Source organism: Marmota flaviventris, chromosome 15 (genome assembly GCF_047511675.1).
Source record: "Marmota flaviventris isolate mMarFla1 chromosome 15, mMarFla1.hap1, whole genome shotgun sequence".
NCBI lineage: Eukaryota > Metazoa > Chordata > Mammalia > Rodentia > Sciuridae > Marmota > Marmota flaviventris.
Genome location: NC_092512.1, coordinates 3,818,421 through 3,837,524, shown reverse-complemented (window position 1 = coordinate 3,837,524; position 19,104 = coordinate 3,818,421). Strand labels below are relative to the sequence as shown.

Here is a 19,104-nt window from a genome sequence, read left to right as displayed (position 1 = left end):
AGCTCTTCCACCACTCCCTGAACATGCACTCTACCCCACGGTGACAGAATTAGGAGGGGAAGCCATTGGGAGGTGACTGGGTCCTGAGTGTGGCCCCATGAACAAGATTAGTGCTCTCAGGAACCAAGAAAGGCCCCTCCCTCAGCCTCACCTGAGGAGAGTGATAAGCCTCTCTGCACAGCAGGAGATGGGTGAGGGCAAGGCAGAGTCAGCTGGGCCTCAATGCTGCCTCCAGGGTGTGAGGAACAAGCATCTCACAGCAGCAGCGGTTTGATTTCAGTAGCCCCAGGGGGCAAGACAAAAACCTGGTACTAAAAGTGGGGGCTGCTGCCACAAAGACATACACCGTGGAACAGCTGTGGCTGGGGACCAGGCAGACCCTGGGAGGGCTGCGAGTGCACCTGAGAACAGGCCTACACTGCCAGGAACGCCTGTCAAAGGCGACTCTGCCAAGGGTCGTGATGACGTGATGTGATGTGGACAGACGACTCCTGTGAAGAGCTGTGTAGCTGGTGTCCTGCAGGTGTCCAGAAAGAGCAGGGAGGGCTGGAGAGCCTGCCAGTCAAAGAGGACATCTAGCTGATGCCCCCGGGACCTGGTTGGTGATGGCCACTCTGAGGAGACCTCAGACGATGGTGCAGATGATGCTGCAGCGCAGAAGCAGAAAGGCACCTGGCCATGGCATGGCAAGACCACAGCTGGCGTGTGCTCACGTGCCAGTGCTCCCTGGGAGGTTGAGCCTGTGAGCAGCCAGCTGGAAATTCGGCAGAGGAGAACATCCGCACAGGGTTGAAGGTGCGGCTTGGTTTCTCTGGACCTCTTAGAGCAAGATGAGAGAATGATATAAAGACAGAATGTAACCAAAAGAAAAGCAGAACATAAAAAAATCTGTCACTCAGCCTATCCACAGTGAAAAGAAGAACACAGAGGATGTGACCAGGTGACTCAGGTGTGTCACTCAGTCACCTCAACAGAAGCCCAGGACTCCCTGTCCCAAATGACGAATGACCCAAGGGCACTTCAGAAGTCATCAAGGATGGCCCTCACCTCACAGGCCCAAAGTGCAGGAGCCTGGCGCAGATCAGAAAGCCATACTGGGGCAGGGACCATGGAGCCACCAGTGTGACAAGATGGCTCCTGCTCAGAAGAACACAGGCACTTTAGGGGCTGAATCTCTGCCTTGTGGAGCTGCAGGGTGCTGGGTCTGGAAAGAGGCCCCCACCTTCATAGGTCTGAAATGGGGGCCCATTCTGGTGGATCTGGAAGGCGAGCATCAAGCCAAGAAAGGCTATTCTCCAGCCTTGGCTGCTCAGCTGGGTTCTGGACTTGCTTGGGATGAGGATCTTTTTCTTACTCTTCCCTGTAGGAATGGGAACATTTATCTCATGCCTATCCCACCACTGTATTTCAGAAGCCCAGAACCAGACCCTTAGCTGGAGAGCATCTGCCTTGTGATCAATGGAACCCTGAGTCTTGCCCACACTGATGCAGACAGGTAGTGAGACTTGGGACTAAAGACTTTTGAGTTGACGTCAGAAAGATCTGAGCTACGGGAATGCAATGAATTGATTTGGCAAAAAAAGAAGAAGATATGGCCTTGGGAGAGCCGGGCATGGAATACCATGGCCTGAATGTCTGTGTCCCCAAATTCACATGCTGAACTCCTAATCCATGATGTGATGCTTGTGGGGGGGAGCTGTGAGAGGGGCTTAGGACTAGTGCTTTTGAGAAAGAGGCCCTGAAACTCCCTCACCCCTTCTACTGCTGACACTATAGAGAAAGCACAGCAGACTCAGAAGCAGCCCTCGCCAGACAAAGAACCTGCCAGAGCCTCCGTGGCAGACCCGCACCTCCCGAGAGACATACCCCTGTTGCCCACCGCCCTTGCCCGTGGCACTTTGTTTGCTGTGGCAGCCTGAGGGGTTTAAGACATCCTGCAGGTGAGCAGACTCCTGCCGGGGAGCCACAAGGCCCTGTCCCAAGCGCTGGGTGAGGAACGCACATCTGCTTTTGCACATCAGATCCAAGCCCTGAAGGGCAGGGCAGCGCCCCCCCCCCCCAGCTTCCCTGCACTGCAGGAGGCCTGGCCCCAGCAAACGTGCAGCTGATGAGTTGAAAGATGGACGAGTTCCCTGGAAGCCAAAGATTCGATTGCTTCCCCTCTGCTTTGGAAATCATCTGACGGTCCCCCAGGGCCCACGGTGTCCCAGACTTCAACCCAGAGCAGAGCTACAAGGAAGTGCTGTGGAACCTCTGGGAGGCAAAGAAGGGGAGGGCTTAGCACAGTGGGGATTCGCCCTGGAAGGCAGACTTGGTGGCCTCTTTAGAGTTCCCACAGAGAACCCCCCCATTCTCTCTCTCTGCTCCTTGTTCAAGACATGATCACTTCTTGCTCCCAGTGTGCACTCCCACCACTGTCACCTGCCAGGTGGTATGAATATGCTTTTTCTCTTTATAAGTTAGTTACCTCCAGTGTTTTGTTATAGCAATGAAAAGCTAACACTTCCCCTCACCCTTTCTTCTGCTTGGGGAAGATGGGATTTTCAATGTTGAGCACAACTCAGCAAAGGCCACACGAAGGTCCCCAATGGAGAAGGGGAGTGCCAGGAGAGACTGGGACCAGGCCTGGGAAGAGAGGGGCCCAACCCTGCGTGAGTGGAGCTGACTGATGCCTAGGTGTGTAAGGTGCATCCCACTGCGGCAGTTGCTACCACTGCCTTGCCACCTCCCCCCGAACTGGCCCCGAGAACCAAAGGACATGAGCCGTCTGTGCAGACTGAGCATGCACCTGACCACAGAAGAGAACTGACTTCCTGGGCCTAAACCTTGGGGATGGGTATCTCCAGCAGGGGCTCACAACAGAGTCCTTGGGGGTTAGTGGGCACCCCCAGTAGTGGGGACCCTGAGGACAGTGCCCAAGATGACAATCCAGGCAGACTTAATGTCAGCCTCTCATCTGCCAACCACTCCTCACCCCACAGGGACAGCAAGGAGCAGGGGGCACCCGCCTGGGCTAGACCCTGCAGTGCCCACACTGTGCTGCCCTGGCTGAGAGGGGTCCTCATCCATTGACCTTGGCACCCCTGCAGCCTGACGCGGGGCTCACCCCATAGCAAGCTCTCTAACCATTAATATTTACTGAATGAATATTTTATGAATGACTAAAACAACATGTGAGTTGCGAGCTTTTGGAAATGAGAAGTTCAGCAAAACGCTTAATAAAGCAGCAGCCTGAAGCACAAAACCAAATCGCAATTATTTGCGACTGAGGTTGCTAATATTATTCAGCCTTCCTCGCTGCCAAGAATGAGTAAGCTACACCACAGCACACGCTTGGCAATGCATACTTCTTAAAGCGTTTTATATTGGTGTCATAAGAAGACCAGATTTATGTTCTCTGGGATCTTGAGCTACAGCAAGACCTCTAGACAAAGAGGACAGGGGCAGAGGGTTCCCCTCACAGCTAAGGAGCAGGGCAGCAGCTGGCACCACTGCCTCAGAAGGCTCTGTCCTCCTCCTGGGAGCCTCCGGCACATTTGCCAGCAGAGCACAGGAGCCCGAGCAGGCACACACTGCACAGAAAGTCCTGCTGGGGGTAGGGAGAGCCAGGTGACACTGGGAGTACGCTGGGAGTGCGCTGGGAGGCGCTCCGCTCCTCTCAAAGGAGGCTCATAAATGCCCCCAGCCACTGGTCTCCAGCTTCCAGTTATCTCCCACAGGGCTGCAGGCCCTTGCTTTACACTCCTGTGTCATTAACAGTCATATTAAATACCAATATCCTGGAAGCCTCATCGTGAGGGCATCAGCATAGCGACGAGCCAGGTGCCATATTTACACAGTGAAATATTAAAGCAGTCAAATGAAAGAATCAGATTTGTCACTCCAAAGAGTAGTGCTTATTTTGATTTTCAAAAGGACATATATGATAAGGAACCCTTAGGCCATTTAAAAAAAAAAAAAAACACTCAAAATAAGACTTGGCTCTGGGTATGTATATATACAATGAGAGTGGCAGAGCATCAGGCCGACCCACATCACCTCCTCGGCAGAGCTGCCCCCGGGGAAAGGAAGATGGCACCACGTGGATAGGAAGGGGTTCAGCTGTTATTCTTTTGCTTATTTTCCCAATATTTTCTTATTTAAATTATGCCCAATATAAAGCTGAACGCCTTGCACGCCCACTGGGCCAGACCTGCTTCCATGCGTATCTGTCCCTCCACCTTCCTCTCCAACCGGCATCAAATAAATGAGTTCTGCACTTCAAATACCATTGCAGAAACGCACCAGGCCCAGCCCCTTCAGCGTGTGGATCAGCAAACACTGAGGCACAGTGTCTGTTGACAGTCTTTCTTTGATGTGAATTGCATACAGGGAAACACACAGATGTCAGGGGAGCAAATACTGAGAGACGCCAACCCTACGGAGCCACCCACCAGACCATCACCCAGGAAACCACCTTCTGCCCTTTAGGTCAGAGCCATCCCAGCCTCTGGAGGCTGCGCACGCCCAGCCTTTCCCGCCGCAGACTGGCCCTGCTGGCTCCAGGCTCCTTCACTACTCTGGATGCCCCTGAGGCTCACCCTCACTGAGCAGAGGAATAACTCCTCTGTTTTTGTTGGGGTACTACCCCATTCTTAGAAACATGTCACCGATTACTTTTCTTTCTGTAAGGGCACCAGTGCTCTTTCTAGTTTTTGGTTTAGAAACACTCTTGTAATGCTCTTTTGGTGACCATATGTTTGAGTTTTCTTGAGGAACTAACTAGGGCTGGAGAATCTGGGCAAGGGTCAGGGTTGGTTTTATAAGAGCCGCAGCCAATTCTTCCAGCAGCTGCACTTCTTACAGCCTTCCAGTTGCTTCACGTCCTCGCCAACACCATTCTAACTGTGCTGAGGACTCGCGGTGGATCTGACTGTGCTCTAGATTTGCATTTCCCTGCTGACTAATAATGTTAACATGCCAGGTATTTTTTGCAAACATTTTCTTTCCTTAAAATAAGACAGAAGGGGGTGGGGAGGGAGAAATCTGGAGTAAATATAGCAAAATGCTTGTACTTATATTTCTTATTTTTCTGTATGTTTGAAATATTTTGCAATTAAAACCTAAAAATATTTTCCCTTCTCTAGGTGCACAGCCCTAATCCCCAGCCTGGGCCCAGAGACACAGCTTCTTGGTGTGAGAGCCCGCTGCTACTGCCACACTGCCACTTCAGGGCCATCCCTGGGCCCAGCCATGCTCCTGGCAGCAGGCAGAACACTCACCGCTGGCACTCGCCGGCATGCAGGGTGAGCTCCTCGTTGTTCCTGGCACCGATGGTCAGCTCATGCTCCGTGGAGTTGAAGACGTCCAAAAGCAAGTGGCACTGCCGGGTACTGTGTTTAAAGACAAGAGAGAGTTCAGAATTTTCCAGAGCCCATGAGGAGTGACCACCTCTCCTCCTCTCTGAGTAGGTACCACGAGGTGCAGACGTGCAGAAGTGTGATTTACCAAAGGCCCTGGGTACAGAGGATCACTGAGCCCTGTTCTGCATGGCTGAGCTCACTCATTCTAAAGTGAGTCTGGGTCTCAGGTCCTCAGTCATGCCTATGGCATACCACAGGCCTTGGAAGATGACTGGACGCACAGGAGGACCGGAGCAGCCCACACCAAAGGAAGATCCCCTGCGCTCGTGGCACACAGCGCCACTCAACAAGGGTTGTGTAAAGAGAGGAGCCCTTCAGCCCCCAGGTACCACGCCAGGTGCTGCACCCCGGAGCACGGAGAACTGGACCCCAAGAGTCTCTCCCCCAGGGGTAAGGGTTCCACTTTACCCTTCGCAGCTGTGGCAGCACCATAGGCTCACATGCCACCTGTTTGAAAGCTCTACTCACTGCACTGCTGCGGAGAGGGAAGGCTCCCTACTCAGGTCCCCATGGCTCCTCACAGCAGAAAGCAGTCTATGTGGCAAAGCTCTAGCCAGGAGACATGGCTCCTGGGACCTGCTCTGAAAGAGAGCTTGTGTCCTTCAGCCTCCCTCACCCCTATGCCTCCTCCCCAGAAGTAAGCTAGACACCTCAAAGCTCAGCAGCCCTTCAGGGACAAGGACAAAACCACAGCCTGCAGTGAGTGAGTGGGGTCAAAAGGGCCTGTGCCCGCACCGTGCTGAGCGGCGGCTGCAGCTCCCACTGCTCCTCCCTCTGGACTCTTCAGCGAGGCAGGCGAGCTATTTTTTAAAAGCCAACAATGCTTTTTGTGTGTGTTGGTCACTATTTGTTAGGTCCCCATCACAGCTGAATGCTTGTTCTCCAAATACCAAGCATCATGGCGAGCACATGACAGGTAATCGATACGTGTTCGCTGGTCCAAGTAGCACAGCTGTACCCAGGATACCCAGGACTGGAGCTGACAGAGAAGAGGGGCACAGGGCAGAGCTCATCCATCTTAGAGGAGGAGAGTGAACTGTCTTTATGGCGGGAGGGAAAGGCATGGAGACAGACCTGTTGTCTGGGTCATTTCTAGTTTACTGCGGCCACAGGGCATCTGAATTCTCATAGGTCTCCCCCAGGTGGGAAGCGAGGCCCTGCTGCTTTCTGGGAAAGCCAAGCCCACGGAAAGGGGAGGAGGACAGACCCTGCCATGTGACCAGGCATCCCAACTCACCTAGGAGGCAGCTACTGCCCCTGTGCTCCCCTGAGGAAGGGAGGCCCAGGAGAGGACAGAGCAGTGGGGTGGTGCCCAAGGCTCCACCTTCACGGCTGCTGAGGACCTGGCTTCCTGGACCGCACCTGTCCTTGCTCCCTGTAGAGAGGGAAACCGAAGTGCACAGGGGTGCACCAGCACGTCCAGGGCCCCACACACCCACACACCCAGGCACTGTCCTGGCTGTGTGTGTGTGACCTCTCAAGAGGAAGGCAGAGGAACAACATCTTGTTTCTGGCACAGACAACAACACCGAACCAAGGTGGCAACACACACCTTCAGGTGACAGGTTCACACCGGGTGATCCAGGGTCAGGTTTGGCACTTAGAAAATACTCATGCGCTCCGAGGGGTGCCTATGAGGGGCTCTCCCTCTGCTCGCAGGAAAGTGACCTCCATGAAGCAAGGGTCTGTTCTGCCTTCGTCAGAACTTCATGAAACCCTTACACAGCAACATCTTTCCCTAGAAACGGGAACTTGTAAAACGTTTACCAGAGGAGGAAACCGAGGCGGTGTCTAAAACTACCAAGTATCATGGCTAGCACACGACAGGTAATCGATGTGTGTTCGCTGATCCAAATAGCATGGCTGTTTCAAGCCTGGAATAAAAGGCACAGGTACCCGTTGCCCCCCGCCCCCCAGGGAAGCGCTCCGGGACGCGCAGGAGCGGGTGGCCTCAGTGCACAGCACAGTTCTCCCGGGTTGTGCCTCTGACTCACTGTCTGCGTGTGGGGGCGTCTGGACCTCCTATTCCCTCTAATTGCTGACATGATGATGCAGGGGTGGGTCTTTGTTTTCTATCTATTACTCATAAGTTAATTCCCTTTCCCAGACTGCAGCAGCAGCACTTGTCCCCACAGTAATATCACTGACTCTGGGGATCTTTCCCCAGCACTTTGGAAGATTTTCTCCCAGGCTTATGCTCCACTTGAGCTCAGAGTACTTTAAGTCTTGTTTGTTTATGTTTTTGTTTTTCTGGACCCATCTTTCTAAAGAATAGGAAAGTCCAAGGAAGCTTCCTGGAAGAACTGAGATCAAAGCAAGCTCTGAAGGACAAATATGTTGAGCATACACCCAGAATACAGAGAAGGGAGCAAAGACCCAGCTGCAGGGAACAGCACAGCATTTGGGAGTCTGAGGTGCAGCTGGGCAAGGGGGCTCAGGCTGCCACCCAGAACACACTCTGGCAGGGGAGCGGTCTGTGGAACTGCCTGTGCATTACTGTCCCCACCCAGAACTGGAAATGTCATTAATTAACTCCCCTGACCTATGTTCTAAGCAGGGACATGCAAGTGAACAGGGACTGGGACCTCAGCTTCATATGAAGCATACAGGGAGGGAGGGTAAAAGAATTCTAGTCTTTGTTTGTTAAATTAGAAAAAAAAATGGTTTAAAAAGATTGCAGAATAAAGGGTTAAGGCACAAAATCAATAACATTACTATACATTAACTAAAAACAATCACAAGGTAAATTTTTTTAAGAAAATGAATTTGCAATAGCAAAGTAGTCCATAATACACATCCAAATAATAAAAGTGACACGGTGTATGCAAGGCACATATGGAGGGTACCTGATGCTTCACAGAATGACAATAAAGAAGACAGATAACACAGAGATGGTATTATGCTCAGTGCTGGGAAAATACTTCTAAAATAGTCGCTATTTTCCAATTTTACATAGATCCAATGCAACTTAATAAAGATGCCCCAACAAAGGCTTGTTCTTGGCAAAACTTGATGTGCTTTTCCAAATGTTCTACCAAAGGGCTGAGAACATGAAAACAGGGACAAGAAAAGCCTTCAAAGGGATTCGGCCTACAAGGTATTGGGGAGGACCATAGGGCTGCAGGTGAAGGCAGACGTCCTGGGGCAGTGGCAGGTACCCACGAGGTCAAGTAAAAAGAGCCCAGAGGAGCCATGTGCACATCAGGGGCTGGAGGGGTGATAACCATGAGCATTCGACAGTACCAGGAAAAGAGGTCACAAGGGGCAGAAATGACCCGCCAGCTCCCACCACAGGCAAACAGATCCCAAGCAGACCGAAGTTCTACCTAAATATGAGAGCATGGCATTATAATCTTAGATGAACAGAGAAAGATTCCTCAAATGACTTACAAGATATACAAGACATAAAAGACTAAAATGTTTGGTTGAGTTAAAATGAAGAACTTTGGTATAAAAGAAAACATTAAAAACCAAAGAAAAACTAAGCCACTTTGGAAAAGGTGTTTGCACTACCTTAAACTAACAAGGATTAGAATCCTGGATTTATAGAAAATTCCTATAAATCAATAACAAATGGCAGTAGAAAGTGAAGCACAGGGCAGAAATTCACCTTGAAACTGGAGGGAATCCACTGGTCAATAAACAGTGATGGCTCAATCCAGCTGGTGGCCAGAGAAGCAGAGATGAGCCTCAGACACTGTCTCCCACTTGCCCCAGCGGAACAGCAAGACCTGTCCCTGCAGAAGCACTGGTGAGACCTGCATCAGCAGGAGACGTGGAATCTTGTTCACAGCCAGGAGGATCACCATCAGTACGCCTCCTTCAGCGAGGACTGTGAGCGCCCAGGGCTGTTGCCCATGAGACCCCCCTGCCTGACGTTTTACTTCTGGCATGTGCATCTTGGAGCAACTCAGAAGACAGCAGGGCACTTCCAGAAACATCTGCCACAGTGTCATTTGCAAAAGCAGGGGACTGCTTCTGAGGAAGTGCTCGTCGGCAGGAAGATGGGCGGCCTGGGACAGCCACAGGGCTGCAAACAAATCCAGAGCAGCTGCCCACCAGGAATGAAGCTGTGTCAGTAAGGCTGGCAGGGCTTTTGAGAAGACACTGTGGACGTGCATGTCAAATGCTGAAATATTTTAAAATATTCAACATTGTTTGTAAAGATCAAATTCGGGATAAAAGCCATTCCTGCTGAGTGGAAAAAAAAAAAGTGGCTCAGGACAGGGTACAGGGCATCCGTGGTGCACGTAAAACAGCAGCAAAGAGTCAGCAAAGTGTCGACATGGCTTTTAACTGTTGTCCTGTGAGCTTTCTTTGTTTCTTACAACAAAAATGCTTTATAGAAAGTGTCCCATAAGTCACTTAGACTACTGTCTCAGCTTGGGTTTTGCATAGAAAGTGAAGCCTGAGAAAAGCCAGGGCTCCAAGGAGAGGGGCCAGGGGAAGGTCGGTGCATGCAAGTAGAGAGGGGGAGGTGGGACAACAGCACACTGTGTCGCCCTGTGCGTGATGGAGCTGGCCCTGGAGGTGATCTCACAGGTCCCCGGAGGCAGAGTGGAGACAGCAGAAGATGTGGAATTCTTGGGAACTGTGCACCTGAGTCACAGAAGACGGGACAATTTATCCACTGACTCCTGACTGCACTGGTCAAGGTCTTCCTTGGGGATCAGCTCTCATACTTCATGCATGCTGTGCAGAGAAGATGCCCATGGTCATCCAGTTCTGTAGCATTTAGAACATTCCAGAAAGCAAGAGTCCCTTGGCACTGTGGAGGCAAGGTGCTCTCAGGTAGCACTTGCAGAAATCTGGTTGCTGTGGCAACAGGGAGTGTAAAAGGAGGCTGTGGCATGCAGCGGGCAAAGACCCATCTGATTCCAGTAGGTGTGAAACCTAACTGCACCTCTGAGAGCAGGAATTTAAGGGTGATTTCATATCCAGTGCCCACCGATGGCCTTCCTGAAGAAGTGACATTTGAGATTCAGGTGACAAGAAAGCAATCCTGTGACGGTCTTGGAGGAGAGCTTTCCAGAGAGCACGGCAATTAGTGCAGAACTCTTAAGGTACAGCATGATCACAGAACAGGACAGTGAAGAGGAGTGGCATGAAAGGCCGTAGGACAGTACTGGCTTCATTCTAGCATGATGGGAAGCTATTTTGAGAGTTCTAAGCAGATGAGTGGCATGAATTGGTTGATGTGAAAAAAAGGATGAGTTCCAATCCTGAAAAAGGGGAGCAAGCACAGCCACCCTGACTCTCCTTCTGCAGGCAAGTGACTCCTGTCTGCGAACCACAGCCAGATGGACAGCGCTGGACCCTCAAACAGTGAACTACAGAGGACGAATCAGAGCAGAGACCAGGAGCAAGTTCTGAACTGGGAGAATTTCACTCCCCCGCCCAGGGGCCCTGGCCTGAGCCAAATGCAGCTGGGGGCTGAGGGGCACATGTGGGGTGGTAGAGCCACAGAAGCCCCCCTTCCTGTAAACATCATTTACAATAGCCTCAAAAAATAAAATAAAATACTTGGGAATCAATTTAAGGAAAGAGGTGAGGGACCTACAATGAAGCTAGGGGACACTGCGTGAGGCTTTCCCCTCTGCTCCTCCAGCCCAGCCCTTGGCAGCACCATGAGATGGGTACAGCACCAGTGGCCAGCAGGCCTCGCCTGAGGTGTGCCACTCCCTGACTCAGAAGCTGAGTTGGTTCCCAAGCCATGCCACCAGGTCCCCTCACTTTGCTCTTCCTCTGAGTCTCTGGCCAAGTGTCCTGCATGAGACACACAGAAGGGGAAACCCAGAGCCTGGCTCCAGAGCAGCCCATAGAGAAAGAGGCCCTGGGAGAGCTGGGGAGAGCCTGGGCAGAGATGGCTCAGAGGACAGCCTGCCAAGGCGAGGCATGGACAGCTCACCAAGGAGCACAGCGCAGGGCGCCAGACCAACGGCTAAGCTCCAGGGAGATCGCAGGTGGCCCACAGGAGGGCTGCTCAGAGGGCACCACGATACCATGCAGCTGGACCTATGCCACAGCCCACACCAGGCCTCTGCACTGTGCCAAGAAGCAAATCCCTATAAACAGATGCCCCCGCCCCCCAAAAAAGAAAATCTTCTCAGGATTCAAACAAGACCCCAAAGGCTCACAGCATTAGGTTGAAATATTCAGAATATCACCAAAAATAACTTGTCACAGAAAAATACCAACTACCAAGGAAGAAGAAAATCAACAGGCAGAATCTCAAGATGACTCTCTCACAGAGAGACGCTACCCACGGTCCAACAAGTAAAAGTGGACACCCCTGGAACAAGTGGAAGGCGAGAGCTCAGCAGAGAAAGAAAGGTGCACAGAGAACAACCAAAGAGAAACTGTGGAAAAGAAAGAACTGAACTGAAAAATTCATCAGATGGTGAACAAGGGGCATGGCCACCTGATCTGACTGCAGCACCCACGTGGCAGGCACTCACGCTCCTCAAGGGCCTGCACCTGTTTACCAGGTCCTAGGCCAAGGCAGGTGCTCTGGCCACTGAAGAGAAGAGAGACCACAGGAAGAAGGCTCTGGAACCAGAAAGGAAATAAATTAGAACATTTAAAGATAGATTAATAAATCATCAAATAGAAACAATAGGGAGAGAATATTATCGGGAAAAAATGGTTCTATGGAACAAAAAAAGCCTCTACAAATTGTGTCATAGGAAATTCAGAAACAACGAAAAAAGCAACTGCAGCTTTGAAGAAACGAAGGCTAAACACCTCCCGGACGGGCAGAAGCCACACACAGGTGCAGGAAGCTCAGCAGACCCCAAAGGGAAAACCAGAAAGAGATCCTCGCCCAGGAACATCACTCGGCAGAAAGCTAAAGAGACAAGGAGAGCCACCAGCAAACAGTGCCTCCACACAAGGCCACCGTGAGGGCAGAGGGAGGAGCACTGTCCAGGTGCTGAGAGCAGGGGCCCTGGACTCTCGAGGCTGCGCCCAGGGATGGAGACGCAGCGAGATGCTCTCCCGTGAAGGGGATCAGGCCGGCTCATCAGCACAGGGACCCCTCTAAGAGAAACACCAAGAAAGCTCTGCAGGTGAAAGGGCAGCCACCTGCACAAAGAAGCCCAGAACGCAGGGGACGCAGCCACTCCTGACCAGAAGCATGAGGCATGACAGCTTCTGTGACACTGGACACCAAACCCACACGGGGGAGGACAAACCACCGGTTGCCACTGTTCCGGGCAGGTGGAGGGTCTGGTGAGGGCAATGTGATGGTTTATTTGTTGTTGCTCCCCCCCCCCCCCTCAGTACTAGGAATTTTATTTTGAGATAGGGCCTTGCTAAGTTGCCCAGGCTGACCTCAATTTGTGATTCTCCTGCCTCAGCCTCCCCAGATGCTGGGATTACAGGTGTGCACCACCATACATGGCCATGATGAAGTTCTTAATGGAACTGCTTGTCCTGATTACAGTAAATACACAAATATGTGTATATTAGAAGTCATAAAAATGTAAGCCAAATAAGTCTGTTTTACTGTGTTAGTCAATTTTTTTAAACAATGCAATTAAAAAGCAAACATCACTATGAGTGTGAAATTCATTCCAAACATGATCTGTTGCCCAGAAGGAGTCATGTCATAAGCAGGCTATTTAGTTTCTCTGACTTTCAGTTTCCCCAGTAGGAATTTTCCATGACATTATTAGTAGGCTCCAATGAACAAGTGACGGTGCTTTGTAAAATGGGAGCAAGTCCCACACACACAAGAGGGGCAAAGATGACCATGTGCCTGGCTGCCGTCTGCAGAGCAGCAGAACCTGCTGCTGGTCAGCTACAGTGAGTGTGCGAAGCCCAGCCCAGGTCTGAGCATGGTGAGAACCAGGCGCTGTACAGGAGAGCCTACGGGCTCCCCTGCTTCCAGCCTGCTGCCATCCACGAGGCCTCCGCAGGCCCCGCCATCATGCTTGATCACTCCCAGGAAAGAGGAAAGTGGGCAACACAAAACTAAGGCAGGCCTGATCTGTGTGGTCTTCTACACTCCACATGTGCCAGCCTGCTTCCTCTGCTGCCTTCCTTCTAGAAAGAACAGTGGACATGAGGCTGGAGAGCTTTCTCCTGGTCTTAGGACAGCCATGGAGCCTAATTCTTCCTGAAGTCCAGAAAAACGCAGAAGTCAGAACGTTTTCTGGTGATAGAATAGTGACCTGGCCTCTGCTGTGCTGCATCACAGAGCTCTGGAATCCCACAGAAAAGACTGAACGGTTGCCATCTGCTAGATGGGGTTTCTATGACACTGCCCACAGCCATTCAGGAAGACTTGAGGGTCAGAGCCTCTGCAGTGACACCAGGGACCAGGATGCACGCTGGGGTGGGTTTCACCATGCGTGCTGGATCCAGAGAGTCAGAAGATGCTCAGATCTCAATGGAGAAAGGAGCACACAGCAAGCAGGCAGTCTGGGTAATGGCCAGAGAAGGCTCTAGAAAGGAAGTGACACTTCACTCACAGGCTTGAGAGCAGGGAGAAGGTCTTCTAGACAGGGCAAGTGCCATACGCAATGGCTAAGCTCATAACAGCCAAGAGCCACGTGGGATCAACCCAAAAGTAAATAACCAGTGAATGAATAATCGAAATGTGCTATATTGATACAATGAAATATTATTTAGCAATAAAAAAATGACGTGCCAATACTTCATTGTGGGTGACTCTGGGAAACACTATGCTCAGTGAAAGAAGCTGTTCAAGTGTTACTTGCTTCTATTTACATGAAATGTTTAGAATAAGAAAATCTATACAAAAGGAAACCGACGACGGTTGGGGGAGGGTAGGAGGAGGAATAGGGAGCAGCTGCTAATGGGGACAGGGTTCTTCTGAAGTGATGAAGACTTCTAGAATGCGATGATGGTGACAGCGGAGTGACTCTGTGAGTGCACTAAAATGATCAACTGTACATTGAGTGGGTGAACTGTATGGCATGCAAACTGTATTTTAAAAATGAAGCTGCTGTAAAAGAAAGCAAGCATCTGAGAACTGAGTGTCTCCAGCAAGATGCCCAGGAGTTGCTGGAGATCAGACAAACACTCATGGCCCTCTCTCCACCTTGCAGCCCACAGCCACGGTGGTTCTGCCAATCGTGCAGTGGAAGCTGCTAAACTGCATAATGTGTGCTCAAGTGGCCCAGTGGCTAGAGAAGAGGGCTGTGAAGCCCACACACTAACAGGGGTATAAGAACGGTTCTGAAATTGTGCTCCAGGCCTGGGAGTCATGATCATCTGCCACCACTCAACTGCAGCACCTCAACGTACTATAGTGCATCAAAAAACAAGGCTGAAGAGATGGCAGGCAATGCCTGATGTCTGTCATCCCCGTGACTCCAGAGGTTCAAGGCAGGAGGATCACAAGTTTGAGGCCAGCTTCGGCAACTCAGCAAGAACCTGTCTCAAGCTAAAAATAATTTTAAATAATGGGGATGTGGCTCAGTAGTAGAGCCCCCTGGATTCAATCCCCAATAACAGAAATAAAAAACAGGATAGCATATGATGATGACCACATCCAATTTGGCTTTTCATCTCTGGGAATAAAGAAAATCCACATCCACCAATGATTATTTGAAGAAAAGTAATTGCAAATAACAACTTGAAATCATGTTTCATGTATCATTATTTGGGAATTAAACTTTACAATGATTAAACAAACCAGCTGAACTTGAAAAATGCCAAATGCAAGAAATCAAAAGGAAACCCTGGCCAACTATTATACAAAACAACCCAGCTATTAACATCCGTTCAACCCCCAGCCAAATGTGACATGCTCACTTGGAACTGATGTTTAACAAATCAGGCTCTTAAATATATTAACAAATATATGATATTTGTTAAATAGAAAAAACTTCAAATATTTTTAGATAATATATAATGCTGTTTTAAAATGAACACCAACATCTAACACCTAATAATATGCCAATCTAAAATGAAGTGTGTGTCACATAAAATTATTGGTGCTAATAACCTGGCAGCATGCACCAGAAAGAGCACAGAGCCCCTTGAGATACACCTGTGAGCAGAGGCAGAAAGAGCTGTGGTGTTCCTTAGCAGGAGGTGTGCTTGGGAGACCACCACTGGTTCAAGGCTGGAGCTGGGAGGGGCTAGTTGCAGAGCCAGCATCAACCTGATAGAGGGTCTGCCTGCTCCTGTGTGCCACGCTGGGCCCCAGTTCCTGTCCTGTACACACCTATAATATGTTCACAAATGAAAAGGAGACAAAAGCCATGCTCATTTTCTCAGAAGACACGCGCCAACAGGAAGGGATGAGGTCAAGCGAGTGCATTCCACTGTCAAGAGCCCTTCCAACCCCAGGGTCTATGGACTGACAGACTGCAGGGGCAGTTGGGGGGTAGGGTGCTGAGTGCAGCCTGCAGAACCAGTGCCCACAGCTCCTCCAGCTTCCTTCCCTCACTAACGCAGGCCTCGGTACAGATGCCCTACCCTGTTGCGTACACCTCGATGGCCCACCATGATGGGTAACCAGTGGGCAGAGGGTGGAGCAGGGCCATAGGCAAAGGCTTCCCTCCTGGAAACACAGCCCCTTCCTTCTCCCCAGCCACCAAGGTGGAACACACCAGCTGGGCTCCTTCTGCAACTTCCACAAGAAGAGGGGAGAGAGGGGCATCACCTGCCCTAGAATAGTCTTTCTGAGAATTTCTGAGTCATTGATGAAACACTGATGACCATGATATCAATGATAAAACCTCCAGTCAAAGAGGGAGTCCAGCTGGCTTGACCTCGCCCTCACACGAGGGGCAGCAGCAGAAGCATAGCTCCCAGGGGACAGCTCCTTCAGTCTCCTGCGTTAGCGGCCAATCCCCTTGTGGCCACCACCCCTCATCTACATCAGACATCTTATTATGGACACTCAGTGTCCAGAAACAACACTGGAAGGCTCATCATATTTAGAGATATCACCAAGAGGTCTTCATCTGGCACTTAAAATACTTCCTTGTGACATTCACCTTCTAAATGTCCAACCACAGAGCTGAGTGCTGTGTCCCAGGAGGGAAGGCAAGGTACACAGCGCACAGGACGCCTCTCTGCATCTTTTCTGGCAACTCCCTGCAAATCTAGAATTATTACAAAATAAACTGAAAAGATGGCATGCACTGAACCAAAACAACAGAATCAAAACTATTTCTATTTTCAGGCATCTGAGGAGAGCAGGAAGGTAGCCCCGTAGCTCCTTCCAGGTCTTAAAAGCATGGTGGAATTAGAATAGGTTTTTCTTATTGTACTTATCATGAAAAAAGGGGGAGTCCAAAATCTTTACTCTTTTATAGGAGCATCCATAACACCATACTCCAGTCAGCAAGCCACAGGCAGCTCACGTCACCTGTATGTGCAAACACGGTGCCCCGGCGCTAGCAAGGCACCAGGAGGTACACGAGCCCTGGTCCAGTTCATGGTGCATGTAAGAAGTACCACGCACAGAGATCGAGGGTACCACGTCTGTGGCTACAGTGACAAGAGTAGAAAAAGAACAGTGAAAGGTATTTTATACTTATTTATGCCTTGGACTTGCTCAATCAGCAAAAGATTTTAAAACTTGTTTCTCCTCCAGTTTTTCCTCTCAGTACATGGTACCTGCATTTCCCCAGTTTCTCAGCATGAAAGCCCTGCACTGTTACACCTCCTGAGTAAGAGCAATTCTTCACCTATGTACTGTTCTTTCAAAGTACACTCAGAACCTAGTTAATGATGTCACCTCTCCCTGCTGTCACCCAGGCTTATCACAGCAACCACCCAAGTGGCACTTGCTTCTGCCCTCGCTCCGTCAGAGTCGCTATTTGTTTCCATAGCTCTTGCCACCTGGCACCTCTGTGTTTGCTGTCCATGTCCCTGGCACACATACTACCTGCATGTTGATGCTCAGTGCTTCTCTCCCTGCTGAAACGTGAACTCTCTAGGCAGGAGCTTGGCTTTCTCCATTACTGTGTGCAGTATCCAGGATGGTGCCTGACACAGAATATAATGCAAAAAGCGTATGTTCCCAAGAGAAAGAGGGAAGGAGGGAAGGGAGGAAGGGAGGAAGGGAGGGAGGGAGGGAGGGAAGGAGGGAGGAAGGAAACCATGCTGATGAGACCATACGGAAATAGACAGGCAAGCCTAACTGTGTCATATACTGGAAATCTCTTTTAGGCAATTTAAAAATACACACTAAATCTAGAAATTACTCATAAATTATTTTGTCTGCATTCATTATTCATTTTTACTATAAGTAATGAATTGAAATTTACTTTTTAATAGTTAAGTAAATTTATATAACACTTCACATTTTACAGTGTTTTTTGGATTTTTATGGTTAAAAAATTTGTTCACAATCTCACAGTTTATGCAAACATAAATATGAATAAATAAACATAAAAATATAAAATTATAAATATATTAGCAGAAAGCCAAGGGGAGCATTAATGTAATATGAGTTGGGAAAAGTTTTTCAAAATGATATATGACACTCAAAAGCCACTAAGAATAAAATGATAATTCTACACATAAAAATGAAAAAAGTATACAATCAAAAGGCCCAAATTATATTACATTAAGACACAAATGTAATTTGTATTAAAAATATAAATGACAAATTAGGATAAGATTAAAATATGTAGCACACAAGCGTTCCTAACAATCAATAAAAAAATAGGATCAATAAAAAATTTTAAATAGGATCAGATTACAGACGGGAACACACAAAAGAAAGGCAAGTGTTCAGTATGCACATGGAAAGGCATTTACCTATTCAAAATTAAAGATATCAGAATCAAACAAAAATGAGACCTTCCATATCCATCAAGCTGCAAACAATAAAAAAGAATTTGATGATATCTATGATGCAGAGAAACTAGCATTCTCACACACTCTTTCAGGAGGGCAAACTGTGGAGCAAAATTCCAAAGCATATAGTAAAAGTAAAAATTCTTTGAATTTCTATTACAAAAACCTATTCACACATGCCCAGATTTACGAAAAAGCTCAATGTAAAACTATGTGAAATAGTAAAAAAAAAAAATAAAATAAAAAACAGCCAAGCAGAGGTGTATTCCTGCAATCCCAGTGGCTCAAGAGACTGAAGCAGGAAGATTACAAGTTTCAAGATCAGCCTTAGTAACTTAGCGAGGCCCTAAAAAACTTGATGAGACCCTGTCTCAAAATAAAACATAAAAAGGGCTGGGGATGTGGCTCAAAAGTTCTGAGTTCAATCCTGAGTACCAAAATAAATAAATAAAAAACAATACAAATATATCTAAATAGAAAAGGCATTAAAACATCATGGTAGGGCTGGGGATAGAGCTCAGTTGGTAGAGTGCCTGCCTCTCATGCACAAGGCCCTGGGCTCAAACCCCAGGACCACAAAACAAACCAACCAACCAACAAACAAAAACATCACATCACAAAATATGTACACGTACAAGATATAGGAAGAGCAGGCAATTTCAAAATGAATAAGGGTAACTATATGTCCTAATATGAAAAGATGATTCACATAAATTGTTTTTTTAATTCACGAAATATGAAGACTTAATTTTTTTATTTCAAAAAAGTAACAAAGAGCATACAAGAAGTAAGTAACTTGAAGACGTCTGTATCAAGCCGGCAGCAGTGTGTCTGTGAGCTGCCACTGGAATGAATACTGTTGGCACAGTGTACTTCCTTGCACAGGCATAAACTTGGTGTAACAAGTTTGAAT

The 19,104-nt window shown here is 48.9% G+C and overlaps 1 protein-coding gene across 1 annotated transcript in view; it reads right to left on the bottom strand.

The window, feature by feature from the left end:
• Window positions 1-19,104, bottom strand: part of Trappc9 (trafficking protein particle complex subunit 9) — a 501,861-nt gene that overhangs the window by 183,121 nt on the left and 299,636 nt on the right. The window contains exon 19 of the mRNA XM_071602098.1: window positions 5,262-5,372. Coding sequence (XP_071458199.1) covers window positions 5,262-5,372 — 111 coding nt within the window. The remainder of the gene's footprint in view (window positions 1-5,261; window positions 5,373-19,104) is intronic.